This window comes from Vanellus vanellus (genome assembly GCF_965231255.1).
Source record: "Vanellus vanellus genome assembly, chromosome: 30".
Classification (NCBI taxonomy): domain Eukaryota; kingdom Metazoa; phylum Chordata; class Aves; order Charadriiformes; family Charadriidae; genus Vanellus; species Vanellus vanellus.
In genome coordinates this window covers 218,230-229,890 of record NC_138935.1, presented here as the reverse complement: position 1 = coordinate 229,890, position 11,661 = coordinate 218,230, and the positions used below count along the sequence as shown (strand labels likewise).

The 11,661-nt window shown below is 54.8% G+C and overlaps 2 protein-coding genes across 2 annotated transcripts; both read right to left on the bottom strand.

Moving 5' to 3' along the window:
- Positions 1-2,514: 2,514 nt before the first annotated feature.
- Positions 2,515-4,565, bottom strand: LOC309682590 (guanylate-binding protein 1-like; the record flags this gene model as incomplete). Its single annotated transcript, XM_082496700.1, has 4 exons — positions 2,515-3,829; positions 3,959-4,061; positions 4,186-4,461; positions 4,554-4,565. 4 exons carry the CDS (start codon positions 4,563-4,565, stop codon positions 3,684-3,686), a joined length of 537 nt encoding a protein of 178 aa, XP_082352826.1. The 3' UTR covers positions 2,515-3,683.
- LOC309682589 (guanylate-binding protein 1-like) lies at positions 4,527-11,447 on the bottom strand (the record flags this gene model as incomplete). Its single annotated transcript, XM_082496699.1, has 7 exons — positions 4,527-4,982; positions 5,282-5,524; positions 5,642-5,844; positions 6,160-6,269; positions 6,709-6,836; positions 6,927-7,137; positions 11,349-11,447. The coding sequence occupies 7 exons, from the start codon at positions 11,445-11,447 to the stop codon at positions 4,642-4,644; spliced, it is 1,335 nt and encodes a 444-aa protein (XP_082352825.1). The 3' UTR covers positions 4,527-4,641.
- Positions 11,448-11,661: the final 214 nt, after the last annotated feature.

The window sequence follows — 11,661 nt, the reverse complement described above, 5'->3', positions numbered from 1 at the left end:
GATTCTGAATTGGTAGTTTTGAATCATTATGTCCTTCGTGCAGTAGGTAATCGAGGGAACCTTGCCACTGAAGTCATTCTTTATAACATCATATTTCAACAAAACCATTTTTGCTGATACCTTTAGTAGTGGTTCTTTAAGATGTCTTAATCTCCTGTCCACCACAAATTGGCATCATGGACAGGACGTTAAATCTGATCTGATCAGGGTGACCAAGTAGGTCAGGGGAGTGATGCTTATAAAGCACAAGAAGAGGCTGAGAGACGTGGGTTTGCTCAGACTTAAGGAGCAAAAGGGAGACTTCGATGCCATCTTCACTCAGTGGGAGGTGACGAGAAGGAGCACGTGGAGCAGCGTGGCTGTAGAGACATGCACAGAGCCCTTACACTTCTCTGTGTGATCCAGAGCAAACTTTGCTGTTCTTAGTGAGATTCATCTCACCTGTCTCTGGCAACCACAGCACTGATGTCCCTGCCCACTGGCCCACCTCTGCTGCCTTTGCAGGTGCTGGAGCTGCTTCTCCTCAGGAAGAAGGCAAACAGGGTTGAGAGGACCATGCTCATTTGCCAACAGCGGGGCACAGCTGGACCCTGTGCACCTGCTTTGCAGGAGGAAGAGATCCTGACTGGGAGGGCAGATCAGCAGATCAGCTCACCGCAGTCTGCCTCAGGGAGACATTTTGGGGCGCTCTCCTTTCAGAGGCAAAGCCTGAAGGCAACTCAACTCATACCACACACCAGGTCTGCATGGCTTGGAGGCAATGCCTGCTGGCCCCAGGGCCAAGGCTGTGAGGAGGAGAGCACTGCTCATGTGGGTCAACAGTTGGCTGAGGACTTGGTGTTGGTGATGGGGTTAGGGGCTCAGCCACCACGGGACCCTGTATGCAGATCAGTGTGTGCCTGGCAGAGATGGGATCCACCGCCCCAATAGGGCAAATGAATCTTTGACCTTGTAAGGGAGGCTTTGAAGTAAGGGTGAGAGGGAGAGGACATCCAGCAGCGTGTGAGGGAGTGGCAGAGAGGGTCGATGAGCAAAGCTCCGGGGTGATGTGACAGGAAGGGACTGAAAAATCAATAAAGGAGACCTTAATCAGGTCACCTCCAGCACTTGTGTGTAACAAGGAAGCGCCTCCGTGTCACCGTGATGGAGAAATCCCCAAAGCCTCTCCAGGAACTCAGCATGCTGGGGTGCCTCTCTACAGTCTCTGCACATTAATGCACGTGGCACGGGGAATTAACGTGAGGAGGGAGAGATCTGTGTGCAGTTGCCGGGCTACGATCTGTTTGGGAACGCAAGATGGCCATGCCCAGAGGGTGGTGGTGAATGGAGTTCAATCCAGTTGTTGTGCAGTCACAAGTGGTGTTCTCCAGGGCTCAGTGCTGGGGCCGGTTCTCTTTACTATCTTCATCAATGACCCGGAGGAGGGGATCGAATGCACCCTCAGTAAGTTCGCAGATGACACTAAGCTCGGCGGGCGTGTTGATCTGCTTGAGGGTAGGATGGGTCTACAGAGGGATCTGGACAGGCCGGACCGATGGGCCGAGGCCAATGGTATGAGGTTCAAGAAGGCCAAGTGCCGGGTCCTGCACTCGGGTCACACCAACCCCAGGCAGTGCTACAGGCTTGGGGCAGTATGGCTGGAACGCTGCCGGGGAGAAGAGGGCCTGGGGGTCTTTAAAAGGTGTGTAGGCGTGGCGCTTAAGGACCTGATTCATTGGTGGACTTGGCAGTGTTAGGCAGTGTTGGGCGAAAAGGCTTCAAGTTATGCCAGGTGAGGTTTAGACTAGATTTGAGGAAAAATTTTTCACTGAAATGGTTATTAGACATTGGAAGGGGCTGCCCAGGGAGGGGGTGGATTCGCCATCCCTGGAGGTGTTTAAAAGAGGGGTAGACGTGGTACTTGGGGACATGGTTTAGAAGTGGTTATGCCAGGGTAGCTTAGTGGTTGGACTTGATGCTCTTCAAGGTCCCTTCCAACCTCAGCAATCCTATGGTTCTATGTGGTGGGACAGCTCCCAGGACTAGAGTGTGGCAAGGGAGGGTCTCACGGTGTGGGGGCTCAGGAGGGCAAAGAGCACCGGCACAGGAGCCTGTGGAGGAGCAGAGCCTGGGCTTTGTCCTCGGGAGCTTCCCCAGGACCTTGCTGGGTGAGCAGGGGCTGTGCTCTGCAGACCTTCCTCTCTCACGGGCAGACCTCCCCTGCAGGGATGGAGTGCCCACAGCGCAGGAAAGTCTTTCCAGGGGCTAGTGTCTCTGGTGTGGCAGGGGTGACTGCCTTTGGAGCAGCCCCTCTGTCCAGAAAGAACTCAAAACCCTCTACTCCTTCACCTTACTGCAACGGTTAGTGTCCCTGCTTCTTCTCATGCTGCAGGTGAACATTTCATTGCCTGCAGGGAAGAGGGACACCCCTTTGCCCATGGGTGTCGTGGGTTGACCCCGGAAGGCAGCTAAGCCCCACACCACTTGGGGGATGGAGGAGAGAATGGGAAGGGTGAAAGTGAGACAACTCATAGCTCACGATAAAGACAGTTTAATAGATAAAGCCAAAGGTGCCTGTGCAAACAAAGCAAAAGAAGGGATTCATTCTCCACTTCCCATCGGCAGGCAGTCAGCCACCTGCAGGACAGCAGGGCTCCATCGTGCGTAGCGGTGGCTTTGAAGACAAACGCCATAACTCCAAACATCCCCCCTCCCTCCCGCTTTCCCCCGGTTTCCATTGCTGGGGCACAGGCTCATATGGTCCGGGATATCGCTTTGGTCAGTTGGGGTCAGCTGTCCCCGCCGTGTCCCCTCCCAACTCCTTGCCCACCCCCCGCCTACTCCCTGGTGGATGAGAAACAGAAAAGGTGCAGACACGCTTCGGTGACAGCTAAAACAGGGGGGTGACACCAACAAATCCAAAACACACAACCACCCCGGCATCTAAGGAGAACATTAACTCTCTCCCAGCCAACCCCAGTACGATGTGGGGGACACCTCCCACGAACCCTCTGTACAACAGCCATCTCCTGCTATACCACCTCAGACACCCTCGGGAAGGGGCACTTGGGGATCTCTTGGGTCAAGAGAGACAAGAGGCAGCAGCTTGCAGCTGGGGTGAGCGAGCAGAGAGCACGACAGCCCTCTGGGGACAACTTCCTCACCGCTTCAGAGGGAGAAGAGCCTCACGAAGGACCAGGGTGGGAAGAGCTACAGAGCAGAGGATGGCTTTCACTCACTGCTCCCTGGGTCACGGGCTCACTCCTTCTGGGTCCCTCTGCCCAGGACCGATGCCAAGCAAACCAGGTAGCGCCCACCACGGGGATTCCTGCTCTACTCACAACCTCCGCGCTCTTTCACGCTGCCGCAGTACGTGCCAGCCTAGGATATCAGCTAGTGGGCTTCAAGCTCTCTCGGGCGTGTTTCCCACAGCCCTGCTGAGGAGGTCTCTCGAAGAGGTGTGTTAGATCCCCAGGGACATGTTCTGAGCATGGCAAAATGCTCCCCGACCGCCCTCTGGGCATTATGGCCTTTCTGTGCCCCAGGCCACCCTGGCTGTAGACGTTCCCCGTGCCTTCAGGTCTACAGTGCAGTACAAGCGAACGTGGAGGTCACTTCCCTACTCTACAGCAAGCGTCTTGCAGGAAAGGCTTTCAAACTTTAACAGACTTCTACGTGGGGACTAAACACACCGTCGTATTTGGCTACAACAGGAGTAAGAGTAAAGATATCAATCCTTGCATAAGGGGAAACACGAAATGTGTGACATTTGAAAATACACGGTCTCTGTTCATCCTCTTCCACTCGGCCTCCCACTCCTTCTGAGCTCTCTCATACTGCTCCCGCGCACCTGGTGACAGAGAAACAGAGGTGTTGCAAAGGCGGGAGCTGAGCCCCCAAGCTCCCAAGGACTACTCTTGTCCCCCCCACCAAGCTTGGCCCTCGACAGGCAGTGACATTTCTGCCCCCCAGAAGTTACTTTTCAGTTCCCTGTCCTTCTCTGCCAGGGAGATTTGGGTGTTGATGATGATTTTTTCCAGAGCCTCTATGCGCGGGAGGAACTCCAGCAGGACAGCATAAGCCTGCAGGAGTACAGTAGAAGAGGAGTCGGGAGCGGAAAGAGCAGCAGGGGGGAAATGGTTTCCTGGGGGAAGGGGATGGGACGTGGAGCCTCTCCCCTTGAAGGGGAGCTGCTCTTGTGCCTACCTTCACCCCCTTGCCAGGCAGCTCCCAATATTTCTCCAACAGTGCCTTCTGGTCTGCTTTGAACAGCTCATAACCCCCTGACACACTGTAGACACCAGCACTGATGTTTTTGTCTATGTCTTGGTAGAGGTTCCAGAGAGCAGCCTTGCAATTGCGACGGGACACCTCCTCGTTGGCCCTGCAGAACGTCTCCTTGATGGCCTCCACCTGGCGCTGTCCAGAAAGATGCAGAGCAAAGGCATCAGCCCAGGCTGAGCTGCGGCTGCTGCTCTCATTCTAGGCAAAAATCAAGCCCTGTTGCCAAAGAAATTGGATCTCCATCTGTGGGGTAATCAGCTGGCAGGTGAGAGATGGGGAGGGCATTGTGCACCCATGGACATCTCTGCGCCAAGGTGCCCAGGAGCAGAGAGCATGCCAGGGACCACAGGCTTCACAAAACAGAGGGACAAGAATTAGTCAGCAGGAGAGGGGAAGCATGTCCCTGGTGGAATCCCAGCTGGGCTGGGGAGCACCTACTGTAAGATCTGCCTGGAAATGGCAGATGTCATCCCCGAATGCCTGTTTCTGGAACAGCTCCAGTGCCTCCCGCTCGCACTGGCTGTGCAGATCCAGGAGCTCCTCAACGGTCTCCGTCGGCAGCTGCGCCCGCTGATCCATCAGATCATGGTACAACTTCACAGCCTCTTCCAGTGCCGCTGCATTTGCAATCTTGGCCAGGGCAAGCACCGCACTCTCCAGGCATGGCACTGCCCCGCTCTGGATGGCCTCCACGTAGGCCTCTGCCAGTTTCCCCAGCACTGCCAAGGAGGACCGAGGATGAGAGATCGGCAGCCCCAACACAACCCAGGCTCCCCTTCGGCCCCGGCTCCTGCCATATCCCTGCTGCCTCCCTGCCAGAGCCTGCCTCAACTTCTCTTCCAAACTCTTTCCCACCCGCCTCCAACACCCAGAACCTCCAAATCCAGAGGCAGGCACAGCAGCCAGCAGAATACCTCTCCCTTTCCCCACCGGCATCATTTCACTATGCATTTGACCCCTCCCCAGACACAGTGCCAGGAGCTGCTGGCCACCCAATCCTCTGGACAGCCGTACTCACACGTCCCTGTTATGATGCTGCCACCGGGGATGGTCTTAGGTGAAGACTTCTCCCAGATGTGCCTGCAGAATTTCTCCGCCTGCTGCTGGAATTCAGGATTGATCTCATGATCCTGAAGCTCCTCCAAGCGGACCAGGTCCCTCTTGTGGGCTGGCTGCTCAAAAACAAAGCACTTGCGATTTGGAAAGAACCTGCAGATGCATTCCCGGGGCTCATTGTAGCGCTGGATCTCTGGGCTGTTACCTGTGGGGTAAGGGGACACGGAGCAAGTTCACCGGGCTTGGGCTGCTCTTGACTTACCCTGAAATGCCGCTGAGTCTGGGGCTGGACGTCTCCAGCAGCACAGCACCATTCCCTTACCAGCCTTCAAATTCAGTGCCTTCTCCAAGTAGTCATCCTCAGAGATTTCCTTCCCATCCACCTCCATCTGCAGCGTGAAATCCCGGACAGTCCAGACAAACGTCGGGAAGAAGGAGACAAACTTTTCGGAATCCTTCCTTTTATCGTTACTCTGCTCGGGTGCTGCTTTCAACTTGACATGCTCGGACAGCTTCATCACATAGCTAGGGAGCTGGCTAAGGAAAGAGGGAGCTCTGCTCTGAAGGCAGGGGCATCGCCATCCTGCAAGCCCCCAGCACTTCATGGGCAAGAGGGGAGACTCTGCGGGGACAGACAACTGCAGGGAACCACCGGAAGGAGGAGGGAGAAAAAGCCTCAGCCCTCAGCTCCACCACATGGCACTCCTGAGGATTCAAAGCACATCACTGGGCACCACCAGAAGGTTCTGCCACTGTTGGAGGAACTAGCATTTGTCAAGCCCTTGCCCACCATACAGGCAGAGGAGGGCATCCCTGGTGCTGCTGTCCCACCAAGGATACTAAAGTTGCTCCATGGCCTGCTGGTCAATGGTGCCTCTGCTGTTGTAGATCAGGGTGCTGGAGAGCAGTACGGTGAGCACAAAGATCCAGGTGTCGTTCTTGGTGTAGCCCTGGAACAACAACCCATGGCTCTTGTTAACAACACTCCCAAAGTCTGAGCAGAACCCCAGAGCCCCAGACCCTGAGCACCCCTAACCAACATGCCATGGCAAGCCCAGTGTTTGGAGACATCCACCCCCATGCCACCCCCATATCTTTCTGCAGCCGCGTTATCCTCAACTCTTTACTCTCAGGGTGCCACCACACCTCTATCCAAGTGCTCCCTGAGCTCCCCGTTCCCGTTCTGCTGCTCTTTGCCAGAGAAGCAGAGGAATTTGGCACCTCGTCTACCCCAACCACCTTCCCCGTCGCCGCCGGCTCTTCCCAGCGCACAGGCTGAAGGCCTCCACCGGGGGTGGGAACACCTGCACTCTGGTCCCCGTGGCTGGGCCCTCACGAGCTTCCCCAAGTGCTGGGAATGCACAAAGGCAGCTTCCGCCTCTGCCACACCTTCTCCACGTCGCCCAGCCCTTCAGTGTCCAGCAGCACCAGAGTGTGTCCAGGCTGGCAGGGGTGAGGTACACACCACATCCAGACCCCTTTGGTGTGGGACTGCAGGCCGCAGCCCAGCGAGAAACCTGTGGGGAGGACGAACAGCTCTCCAGAGTGCTACATAGAGAGGGGGAAACCCAGGTACCTTGGCCAGCCGGGGCCGGGACCTCCCTCACCTTTCCTCTGACCAGCCAGCCTGTTCATTAGGTAGGACTTGCCAGTGCGGTACAGCCCTGTGATGCCCACCACCACCACAGGCTGGGTGATCTCCGACAGAACCTGCAGGGCCTCCTGATGCACCACCAGCCTCTTCGTCTGGCTGTTCTCTATGAGGCAGACAGGCTCCGGCATGTGCACTTCAGATGCCATTGCTGAGGCAAACGCTGCCTGCAGAGGAGACGGCGAGACGGCATGCTTAACAAGGTGGGGGCACCCCACAGTCCAAACAGGGACAGTCCTTATCACCCTGCTTCATTTCTCCAAGCCAATCATGCTTTGCATCAAATTCCTTCCACCACACCTCCTCTTTTGGCCCATCGCAAGCGATGCTGCCAAGACAACGACGACACTTAGAAGAGGTGCACAGCCCCTTCCCGTTGGCCACACAACAGGAATGGCTCAATTCCACAAAGCCCACTGGGACGGTGGGAGTGCTCTGCATTGTGTCCTGAACCCCCTGTGGAAGTTTTCTGAGTGCCGAATTGTGCAGAAATGGGTGTGGGACAGAGCAATGGCCTCAGGCAGGGCTCTAGGGCAGAGGAATGGCTGCAGAGTCACAGCAGCACCAAGGGAAGGATAGGTTAGGGGGTGAAATTCAAGCTTCTGGGAGCTGCCTAGCAATGTCTCCATAAATTTCTCACACCTGACCCTGTTAAACCCCGTCTCACTCCCCGCTGTGCTTCTCACCGGGACATGAGTGCCTGCACAATGTGCAGTTAATTTTCAGCAGTAAGAAGAGGCTTAGCTAAAACGTGAAGTTCCTGAACACAATTGGTCCTGTTTTACCTCAAAACACAACCACCATGACAAGCCCCCGCACCTGTGGCTTCTGGATCTGGGAGCAAGAAAATTTAATCTATCCCAGCCAAAACCAGCACAGAATCACAGAATCACAGAATCACAGAATCACAGAATCACAGAATAGTCAGGGTTGGAAGGGACCTCTGGAGATTATCTAGTCCAACCCCCCTGCCAGAGCAGGGTCACCTACAACAGGTTGCACAGGACAGCGTCCAGGCGGGTTTTGAACGTCTCCAGAGTGGGAGACTCCACAACCTCTCTGGGCAGCCTGTTCCAGTGATCCACTACCCTCAAAGTGAACAAGTTCCTCCTCATGTTAAGACGGAACTTCCGATGTTCAAGCTTGTGCCCGTTACCCCTCGTCCTATCAATGGGCACCGCTGAGAAAAGACTCCTCCCATCCCTCTGGCATCCTCCCTTTAAGTATTTGAAAGCATTAATAAGATCCCCCCTCAGTCTTCTTTTCTCTTGACTAAGAGACCCAAGTTCCTCAGCCTTTCCTCATATGAAAGATGTTCTAATCCCCTAATTATCTTCATAGCCCTTTGCTGGAGCCTCTCCAGCAGATCCCTGTCTTTCGTGTACTGGGGAGCCCAGAACTGGACGCAGTACTCCAGATGCGGCCTCACCAGGGCAGAGTAGAGGGGGAGGATGACTTCCCTCCACCTGCTGGCCACACTCTTTTTGATGCACCCCAGGATGCCATTGGCCCTCTTGGCCGCCAGGGCACATTGCTGGCTCATGGTCATCCTGTTGTCCACCAGGACTCCCAGGTCCCTTTCCACAGAGCTGCTCTCCAGGAGGTCAGCCCCCAACCTGTACTGATGCATGGGGTTATTCCTCCCCAGATGCAGTACCCTACATTTACCCTTGTTGAATTTCATTAGGTTCCTCCCTGCCCAACTCTCCAGCCTCTCCAGGTCACGCTGCAAAGCCGCACAGCCTTCTGGCGGGTCAGCCACTCCTCCCAGTTTAGTGTCATCAGCAAACTTGCTGATGGTACACTCTATCCCTTCATCCAGATCATCGATGAATACATTGAACAGGACTGGACCCAGTACTGACCCTTGAGGGACACCACTTGTTACTGACCCTCAACTAGACTCTGCACCACTAACCACAACCCTCTGAGCTCTATCTTTCAGCCAGTTCTCAATCCACCCCACTGTCCATTCATCTAGCCCGCACTTCCTAAGCTTGCATGTGATAACCTTCTTTACATCCAGGTGCTTTGAGATGATAAGAATGAACAAGAAGTCGGGAACGGTCACCGCCACGACAGCTGACCCCCAACCGACCATTTTGCTTTGTTTGCACACACAGCTTTTGCTTTGCCTATTAAAACATCTTGATCTCGACCTATGAGTTCTCTCCCTTCTGATTCTCTGCCCCATCCCACCCGGGGAGGGGCAGCCACCGGCTGTGTGGGGCTTAGTTGCTAGCTGGGGTTAAACCACGACAAGCCCCAGCTATCACCAGCCCCTCCCGGGCTCCAGCAAACCCCACGCACAGACGTGGAGGCAGCACAAGGGCTCAGCCCATGCCCAGTCCCAGAAGCTGCCCCACGGCAACCTCCCGCACCCCCCGCGACTCACTGCGGCAACGGCCAGCTCCACACACACTGGCCACTGCTGGGCTTTGAATCCTCTCTGAGGACCTCACAAGCACTGCCCTCTTCCAGGCAAAGCAAGGCGATCCCCAGGGGGGGACAAGAGGCTGCCCCTCATGTCAAGGGCACTCCCCGCATAGTAGGGAGGAGAGGAAAGGTTCGGGCATAGCGCCCCAGCTTCGGCCAGTCCTAATGCGCGTGCAAAGCCACAGGGGGGTGAACACCCGCTCCCAGCCACCCATTCCTCTTGCTCAGTGCCAGAGCCTACAGAGACGTTTGGGCCACCTCCTCCTCCCACCCGCTTGGGTCCCTGTCACTTGCTGGGGACCCCGTGGCTTCCCGGGGTCAGAAGGAGGCATTCCGCAGCCCCAGTGTGCAGGGCTGCTTGCCCGGGCTGGGGGGAGGCGTGAGGGGAAGGGACTCACCGCTGTCTTCGTCCCCTGTCCGGGGCTGCAACAGCTTTGCTGCAGCCTGGGTCCTGCCCTGACTTTTATCCTCTGCCCGTGGCCAGCGGCCCCTCTCCTGCTATTCCGGGAAATCAGAGTGAGTCATAGAGCGAAAGTGAAAGTCACTCACTGGTAGGCAGGAGGAAAACCCCACCCAGAGAGACTGCCCATGGTTTGACAGGGCCCACAAGCTCAGCACAGAAACTCGGAGCAGACAATGTAAAGACAGTTTAATAACTGAAGGACCAGGAACAAAAAACAAGCGACCCAAAAGCAAACCCTCACCACCTCCCAACCGCATGTTATCCCACACCGGGGCGTGAACCATTCCCCTAATATCTGCGCACCCCACATCGCTTTTCCCCCCGGCTTGTGGCGGAGTGAAAGACACGAACTCCAATATGCAGGATTGAAATCAGCTTTATTAAGCAAGCGTGCTCTTTTTATAATTTTCTACCAAGACCAGTAATTTTCTACTTTGCTTGTTTACACCATCGCATATTCTAAAAGATCATGTTCCCCCCGTAAAGGGAATCACTCTTCCCCGTGAGCAGCACCTCCTTATCTAGGGAGTAGCTTCATACAACTTCATCATCTGCCACAACAGTGCTGCAGCTGCTTATTCCTCCCTATTCGTTCTACCACACTTAACCCTTCTTTTGCCTCAGTCCCCACTTCTCCCCCTTTTTCCTTTTGTTGAACAATTAGCACTGTGTTGATTGAGTTTTTCAACATTCTCTGCATATATTGTAAAAGGCACAGTAAAAAGCACGGTTCTGCAAAGCAGCATGTCCAACCGAGTCTTTATCCATTAATAAGCTAGACAGAGACAGCGACGTGGCATTGCTCTGTTTGGTAAGCCAGCACTCAAATTTATTCAACGTGGCTAAAGCTTGCGAAGCAGCATAGAGGCCGTAATTATCTCCCCTTTACTCCAAAACCCCACGTTATCATTGCATTCGCTCTGAAAGGCGTGGGCCGATCGTTTGGGGCGTCGATGATGTTTTGTAAAATTCAGAATCGTTGATGATTTGGGGTCAACTGCGTAAGTCTTCCCGGACTACAGGGCCCTCCCCTTATATGTGAGGGTACACCTCCCCAAGCTCGATCGCCACAGATAAAGAGCCCCCGCAGGAGCTGTAAAGGCACATTGCTGGAGCGGGAGACCTTACTACTGCTCTAGCTGCACCAGGCCGTGTTATTTCTATACATTGACAGAGAAGAATTAACATTCGGTGCTCGTATACTTAATTGTTTCCAGTATACTGAAAAATTAGACAGCTATCCGTTTTGATTGAGCCTAGGAGTTCATTCTCCTGTGGCTCATGGGGTAGGGGTGGCAAGTGAGGAGCCCACCCATCCCAGTTATCAGCCAAAGCCGATGAGTTTCCAAAATGCCTTGCCTGTTCATGGCTTGGCCAGTTGTCTGCTGGGACACCAACGAGACATGTGGAAAAGGGGTTTCCTGGGGTAGGCAGCGAAAGGCGCAGGGTGTCCTGGATGGTCTTGTTTGCCAAAGTTACGCAGATGTTTTCCTTGGGTGCCGGTGGGATCCACAGCACATCTCCTGGTTCTGCTGTCATCATGATGACGAGGATGACTGCAGCGACGGTCGGACCCATCTCGCCAAAACGCATCTTGGTGCAGTATCTGTGGAGACCCAAGCATATCCTCGACCCCAAGTTATCTGTGGGTACGGACCTTCCCATTGGTTATTCATCATATTTTTGATCATCAGCTGTGCTTTCGCCCGTGGAGAGAGTGCTTGCAGTCCCTCTGAGAGAGTAAAGTGTTTTATCACGGCCAGCTCACCGTCCGTCCATCGATTTAAAAAAT